General features: G+C 48.9%; 1 protein-coding gene across 1 annotated transcript; it reads right to left on the bottom strand.

Annotated features, from left to right (window-relative positions):
- Positions 1-1,887: 1,887 nt before the first annotated feature.
- LOC311361843 (uncharacterized protein) lies at positions 1,888-7,369 on the bottom strand. The gene is made up of 10 exons (XM_084481659.1): positions 7,226-7,369; positions 5,415-5,646; positions 5,127-5,289; positions 4,920-4,960; positions 4,549-4,644; positions 3,939-4,188; positions 3,738-3,773; positions 2,921-3,429; positions 2,743-2,839; positions 1,888-2,545 (listed from the first exon to the last, which is right to left on the bottom strand). Exons 2-10 carry the CDS (start codon positions 5,625-5,627, stop codon positions 1,935-1,937), a joined length of 2,016 nt encoding a protein of 671 aa, XP_084337785.1. The 5' UTR covers positions 5,628-5,646; positions 7,226-7,369; the 3' UTR covers positions 1,888-1,934.
- Positions 7,370-7,920: the final 551 nt, after the last annotated feature.

The raw sequence follows: 7,920 nt of genomic DNA, 5'->3' as shown, positions 1-7,920 counted from the left end.
ACACATGTAGTGTGAATGTAAGCTTATACTACAATCTGGTGTGAGACTGGGTTTAAGGGACATGGTTAGTTACAGTTTTCGAGGAGGTCTGCTGCAGAAATCTGAAATCGGATTGTTGTTTTGACGTATCCATAACTAGAGGGGCACTGCGCAGCCCGCCCCCCCCCCCCTTCTGAACTCGATTGAAATGCATTGGTTTACATTTGGTTCTGTGTAGAATGAAAAAGACAGACAATCGTGCTCTGGGACACGATTCAATAGATTAACGTTTGTGAGCATGGGCACGAAATCACACAATACCGGGTTGGACTGAAAAGACTCAAGAGTCAAAAGTCCAAATTCAAAAATATATTTTAATTTGACTTATTTCAAATATTTTGGTTGCCAGGTCTTGGCCCACTGCTTCCCACTGAAAAGAGAAAAGAAGAACACATTGATGAACCGTTTTGTGATGATTGGTCCAACTTCACTTACATAACATACTGTAAATCCCTACTTCATGTCGAATCATCTATAAAGGAAGGCAATTACAACTCAAACCCAATCTTTGTACATTTTTGTTCTTAAGCAATTACAAACTAATTAATGTTCTATCAATTGAATATCTAATCGTAACAGTGTATGACACATAAGAAAGTGAATGATGAAACCACTTGATAGGAAATCTGGTTGTCTCTGTAGTGGAAGATGGTAAAGGTTGCAGTAGCAGCAGCGGAAGTGCTGTGATTGTTGCCGTTTGCGACTCCCGGAGCTCTATATATAATATTATATAATATATAAATATCTATATAATATATACGATATATATTATCACGGCACAAAGCGGTGTGCGCCTCAGGATTATATTATGAACCCCCGACGTCTCTCCCTCTTCCACAACAGGTACAGACGGTGGTGGTTATCTCGGCCATGGTTGATGAGAATGAATTGGCATAAATCACCGTTGGCGGGCAAAAGATGTTGCGTGATGTTTGCTGTGCGACAAAGTTCGACATAACTGCACAGCGACAGATTATGAAAATGTGTCTTTTGGTGTGAACACACAGTTAGGGGGCGTCACTCAGTGATTTATCCTTAGTATGAGTAGGTCTCAGAGGCTTTGTGAATTACTTTAAGAAAAAACTCCTACATAAAAACTTATAGCGCGAGTTAGGAGCACTCCTAGCGGTAAGATAGCTTTGTGAATACGGCCCCTGATCATTACAAAACTAGTTCATCTTACTCTTGGGTAAAGTTCTCTTGCGGGGTGCCGGAGCCTTCTTCTGGCTGTGAAGCTCTGTAGGAAAGCAGATTATTTTATTCTCATTTAGAAATGATAAGACATGTTAAGGTATTCAAACAAAGACTGAAATGGTCTTAACCAACATTCTTATTAGTCCTTTTTCCAAAATAACTCAAATAAATTCAAAACTACCTTCAGATTGAAAACAAGAGAATCAGGCTATGGTTACAGGAGGAGTAGTCAATTAAGCAATCTTACACTCGATGGCGTTCTTAAATGTCATTATTGGTATGCGAAGCACAGCCGTAGGAACGAGGCGCTTGCACAGAGTTCCGAAGTCCTGTGCTTCAAGTACCAATAATGACATTCAAGAACGCCATCGAGTGTAAGATTGTGATTCAATAACACAAACCGTCTTCATTATCAACAATATTGTGGGTTAATTTGCCCTCAAATTCAAGCTTTCTGCCCGAGTTCATCTCCATCAGAAAATAGTTCCTATAGTAACGATAGCCGACTCTTGGGTCAATAAAGAACACAGTTGTCAAAGATTCACATTTATTTACAGTAATAATAGTAATTTAAATAATAATAATAATGTGATATTTTATATCATTCTTGAGGTTAATCAGTGGGATTAGTGGAACAGTGGGGCCGTCCATTGTTCTGAAACGTTTTTGGCTCGGTGTAAATGTTTACATCCATGCTGCCGTTAAGAGCCATTTTTGAAGTAGCTCTCCATAACGTCCGTGCCAGTTGATCTTTTTGCTGGTGGCGCTGTGCTGGTGTTCATGCCGTGGCCTTCAGGAAAACCTTCTTGCCGTGGCCTCTTCAAGTTGTTCCGTGCTGGCCCAGCAAACAAGGCGTTGCTCCATCGTTTCCTGTTATCTAGGGTCGGAGCCCAGTAGCTTCGCAAACGCGATTCATTTTTGTGTCCGCTAACTGACATAATTTCTCTGGCCTCCAACCCTGCCTCTGCCAGCCGCTGGATGCTGGTGCTCCTCACACAGTGGTTGGTGTACCGGGTTGAGGTGCCGGCCTCCTCACTGAGGCGTGCCATCATGGACCCCAGACTGTTGACTCCCAGAGGCTCTAGAGAGAACCACGCTGCGTCCCCAGGCCTCGCCGACTTCCTTGGCTGATGATAAAAAGCCTTTGCTCCTTCTGGCAGTCGTGAGACATAGGCCTCGAACGACGCTACCGGGCAAAGGGGGTTGCCTTGCTCCTCAAACATAGCCCCTCTCCTGGTCTGGCGCTCCCTGTCGCTGTGGGGTTTGTGGTTTTTGGTCTCTTCATTAAATGCCATCGTCACATATTTGGTGCCTTAAGATAACAAAAGAGAACAGAAAAATCGATAGTATTAGTATTAGGAACAAGTGATTAAATGTTGGGGGTGGATCACTGTCTGGATGCAGGCTATGGGCGGAGGTCTGCGCTCTCCGAGTGCTCGTTAGGGTAAATTATAATTAGGTCTGTTATTATTATCATCATTATAATTATCATTTCATATGTCAACTCACCTGCTGAATCTCGTTTGACAACGAATGATTGTGTTGTCAGTTTTCTCAGGCCCTCCTTTCCCCTTCTGCCAAAATGTAACTGGGTATCGAACCACACCTGTAATGACAGTCTACTGTAAATACAGTTTCTATTATTATTATTATTATTATAATAGCCTACGCTCTGGGCTAAGCCTACCTTGTTGAGGAGGCCCTGTGGTGTTCTTGGGTCCATGGCCGGGGATTTCCTCAGGATATCCATGTCTTCATCTGTGATAGCGGGATGATGCTCAGTCTTGTTCACTCCGGCCCTTCTGAGTGTCTTGATGAGTCCGTGGAACACATTATTAGACGTGGTGAAGTCGTTGTCTTTCATCAGACACCATGCTCGGCTGTACGGGGGGTCGTTAATGAATCGATTGAGCCCAGATCTCAATCCGATATAGGTGCTGATCGCGTAGGGCTCTCCTTTTGCATTCCTCACACTGGCATAAAACTGGCGAAGGATGGTGTTCAGCTCCGTTTTGGTGCCAGTTGCAAAATCTACCGTCTGGCTCTTGGTTGCGAGAAACTCTCGTAGACACTTCACTGCCCAGGATGTGGAGGCCGATGTACTTTTTTCATTGCGTGTCTTTTCAAGTTCATTCAACTCCTCGGTTGAAACAGCCGCAAATCTATTCTTCTTCGTCTCCTCCTCTGTTTCCCTGTCTAGCCATTGATCAAAGGTCAGCCCCCCCAAAATATCAAAATTAATTATGAAATCTGACATTTTATTGCGATAAAGAGTAAGTGAAACAATGTAACAGTTGAACGTTGTTATGGAAACTAGGCTCATGAAAGTAGTTTCGGCTAGTTAGCGTAGCGATACTTTCTGTAATTAGGCGCGCTCTTTTTGTCCGTTCTTTCACCGGGCATTTAAACACGCTCGAGAATGGGAATTGACCAATCGGAGTGCTTGCTTAAACTTGCGTGTTATTGAATTAGCAATTCGACCTGTACAGACATTCTGTACATACCTTTCCTCTTCCTCTTCTTCTGCACAGTAGAGACAGCTGTAGGATTGGAAAATTAAATATTACTCATTCAGGCAATGATGTTTTATTTGTATGACATGCAGTACCTTCTCATGATGTTTTATTTGTATGACACGCAGTACCTTCTCATGATGTTTTATTTATATGACACGCAGTACCTTCTCATGATTGAAAAGTCCTTACCTGGTCCTTCCATGTCCCGAGGGGCCTCCTCCTCCACCCGCAAAGCCTCCTCCTCAACTGCCTCCTCCTCCACCTGCCAGACCTCCTCCTTCACCTCCACAGCCTCCTCCTCCACTGCTGCTGCCTCCTCCTCCACTGCTGCTGCCTCCTCCTTCACCTCCACAGCCTCCTCCTCCACTGCTGCTGCCTCCTCCTTCACCTCCACAGCCTCGTCCTTCACCTCCACAGCCTCCTCCTCCACTGCTGCTGCCTCCTCCTTCACCTCCACAGCCTCCTCCTTCACCTCCACAGCCTCCTCCTCCGCCACTCGCACAGCCTCCTTCTCCTCCTCCTCCATCTCCATGGCCTCCTCCTCCACAGCCATCTCCTCCTCCACGGCCTCCTCCTCCTCCCCCTCTACCACGGCCCCCTCCTCTACGGCCTCCTCCTCCTCCCCCTCTACCACAGCCCCCTCCTCTATGGCCTCCTCCTCCTCCCCCTCTACCACAGCCCCCTCCTCTGTGGCCTCCTCCTCCTCCCCCTCTACCACAGCCCCCTCCTCCACGGCCTCCTCCTCCTCCCCCTCTACCACAGCCCCCTCCTCTATGGCCTCCTCCTCCTCCCCCTCTACCACAGCCCCCTCCTCCTCCTCCTCCCCCTCCTCCTGCAGGACCCCTTCCTCTACAGCCCCCTCCTCCTGCAGGGCCCCCTCCTCCACCATGTCCATCTAAGATGACACAAGATAACACAAAATTCATGTCTCACAGCATCAGAAATGACAGACAGTGCAAGTGCAAGTTCAGTAAAGAAAATATGAAATTAAGACCAATATTTACACAATATAAATATAAACAAACATTAAAAGAGGTTAGCACTTATGCAGCTTATTTAGTATATTGTCATTTGTAGCATAATATATTGGAATATATATGATATATAGCAGTATACAACACTGTAGGACTAGCCCCTTTAATGGTCATAGATATTCCTGTAAGTCTTCACCTGTGTGGTCTCTTCAGTCCCACTCGTATAAGGGGTCCAGCCTGTGCAAGTTTGAAAAGTGTTGCCAAGGGTTATTGAATTGCAAATGGCAACCCAAAACATAGTAGCAATAGTTCCATGATTAACATGAATTTGGTAGACAAATAACAAGATTTTGGTAGTTAAAGCTGAGAGTACGTGGAATTGATAAAAGTAAAAAAATCGTACCTTGACACACATACTCATGAATAGAGCGCATTTCTTTCAGGGACTCCTCTGTACATGTGGCCAAGGTGCAGCGAGGTAGGAACACCTGGACGGCGTGGCTCTTCTTGCCAGGTGTTCCCAGGAGGAGGACGGGTTTGTACCCCGCTGCTTGAAGTTTCTCAAGCTGTAATGACATTGCAGTATGTTAATGTGTGCCTGTAGTACAATAACAATTGCCTGCAACTATTCAAAGCAATAGTGATTCTGACAGTTAAGGTAGAACAGAATCAGTCTGACTTGTCTACATACCATGAGGATCGCTTCCTCCTTTATTTGAGCCAAGTTGTGGTTCTTTTTGCGAGAAGACACCCACTCTTCCCGCTTTTTCTCGAACCTGCTCAATGCCTTTTTGAGGCGTTGCTTGATGGGCTGGACCGTATTGCAGTGGCTGCAGATCTTTCTGGCACACGGCAGAATGCCCTTGCAGGAGGGGCATGTCTTATTGGTACTTCCCCGTGACATATCAAAAAAAAAGTCTCACCTGTAAAAAGACACAGACAGACAGATCAGATCAGGGGTGTCAAACTCAAATATACAGTCGGCCAAAATTGAAGTCTTGGACAAAGTCGCAGGCCAATTGCATTGCATTATTTGGGGATTATTTGGGGTGGAATTGTTGACGGGGTGGGGGGTGGGGGGGTGGGGATTACGGGCTGCCGGAGTTGACGCGCCAGGGTTACCACGCATCAACGCTGAAATGCAATATGCCGGCGGGCCAGTTCTGATAGACATTAGATTAGATATTATCTGGCGGGCTGGATTAAATGACCTGGCCCGCAGGCCGTACGTTTGACACCCCTGGATTAGATGGGTAAATAAGATATATTAGGTAGACAGATAGGGAGATGGATAAGAGAGATGATGGATAAAAAGATTAGATTGGCAGATAGAGCGTTAAGATGTATGATGCTTATTTGATGCTGCAGGCAGAATCCTCATCATCATTCATAAACCAACTATTGGTTTACATTTTGTTCTGTGCAGTATGAAGAAAGTCGGACAAGCGTGCTCTGGGATTCAATAGATTCAGTTTCATGAGCAAAAAATGATTTTAAGAAGTCTGCTGCAAAAAACATATACATACGTACGTACGTACGTACGTACGGGACTTATTCTCAGAGCTCTATGACCGCTCCATCACGGAGCCCCCAAAAGGGGGCGTGCCTCCGTGAAATGGCGCAAGAAAGCTGGGAGATATACACCCCCCCCCCCGGTCAACAATCCCGCCCGACCGCGACGGCATCACCCCCCCCCCCCCCCCCCGGTCAACAATCCCGCCCGACCGCGACGGCATCACCCCCCCCACCCCGGTCAACAATCCCGCCCGACCGCGACTCCGCTACGGCATCACCCCCCCCCCCAGTCAACAATTCCGTTCAGCTTTGCCTGGAGCCCCCAAAGGGCTAAGTACGCCACTGAGCATCATAACAATAACACCGAGCAGCGGCCCGGCTCCACCCAGCCCGCTGCTGCCCTGGTGCCGTCCCTGTTCCCCCGACTCGTCGTGTAGCGACGCGGACAAACGGGAACGCTACACGTGCTGCTGGAGTCAAACGCTCCCGTTCACAACGCGTCGGTCCACAGTTCGTTGTGTGCAGCACGAAACACGGTGGAGACTCGTGCTCTGGGACACGATCCAACACGGTGGAGACTCGTGCTCTGGGACACGATCCAACACGGTGGAGACTCGTGCTCTGGGACACGATCCAACACGGTGGAGACTCGTGCTCTGGGACACGATCCAACACGGTGGAGACTCGTGCTCTGGGACACGATCCAACACGGTGGAGACTCGTGCTCTGGGACACGATCCAACTCGGTGGAGACTCGTGCTCTGGGACGCGACCCGACAGGGTCCGTTCGAGAGCACCGAGCGTGATACCGGGACGAGGCCGTTCCAACAGTGATGACTACCAGAGGACACACAGAGACTGTTCGCACCGCGGACACCAGGGCTAGGCTAACTTAGCCCACCGTGCAGCTCCTCTCCGGCTCCCCGGAGCGCCTCCCCGCCGCTCGGACCGCCGTTCTTCATGTTCGCTACGTGGAGGCGACGGTACCTGCTCCGTGGACGCGGTCGCTGCTGCCGAGGCGTCAGGCGGAGCTTCACCGGCAGACGAACCCTCTGATGAAGCCGCTCCTGGTCCTCCTCCCCCCGGGCTCCGGCTCCTCTCTCGTCGCGATGAGGAGCAGGGGCTCCGGGAGTCCGCGGGTCGTCCCTCGGTGGGCGGGGCCGACACGCGGCGCTGGAGGTGTCGTCACCGTGACGTCGCCCGTGTGTACGGAAGTGTTCTTCGCTGCTGACCCAGCGTGGGGTCCGCGTCCCCCCGCACAGAGGGGCCGGAGAGACAATGAGGGTCTGTGGGGGAGGGCCGGGGACAGTGAGGGTCTGTGGGGGAGGGCCGGGGACAGTGAGGGTCTTTTTCAGTCAGCATAAATCCCCCAGATGCGCACCATTCAGTAGTATCTGCAAGCCAAATTGCCCACTTTTTCCCTAGGACGGTGAAGCCATGACACACGCTACTCTGCCTCTTATTGGCTAATACTCGCTGCCTTTACTGATTAGATTGGTTAACTGTAGGCATGACGACGAATGAGCCAATCGGAGGGAGAGAAGGGCGGGTCATGCCGAGGTAAATATTGCTAAAGACAAATTCTAAAAGACTACTAAAGGGTGGCCATTAGTCCGGCTTTAGGCCGGACAGTCCGGTTTTTAAATGCCCTGTCCGGCTGCAGGCGCAGCCTTAAGCCGGAC

This window comes from Micromesistius poutassou (assembly GCF_964030765.1).
Source record: "Micromesistius poutassou genome assembly, chromosome: 17".
Classification (NCBI taxonomy): domain Eukaryota; kingdom Metazoa; phylum Chordata; class Actinopteri; order Gadiformes; family Gadidae; genus Micromesistius; species Micromesistius poutassou.
Note: the sequence above shows the minus strand (reverse complement) of the source record. Positions and strands in the feature narration are given on the sequence as shown.

Coding starts and splice junctions, on each gene's coding strand:
- LOC311361843 (XM_084481659.1), bottom strand. CDS start 5,627: ATGTCACGGGGAAGTACCAATAAGACATGCCCCTCCTGCAAGGGCATT. Junction 4,961..5,126: donor TCATGAGTATGTGTGTCAAG/GTACGATTTTTT, acceptor AAACTTGCACAG/GCTGGACCCCTTATACGAGT. Junction 3,774..3,938: donor TCGGGACATGGAAGGACCAG/GTAAGGACTTTT, acceptor CCAATCCTACAG/CTGTCTCTACTGTGCAGAAG.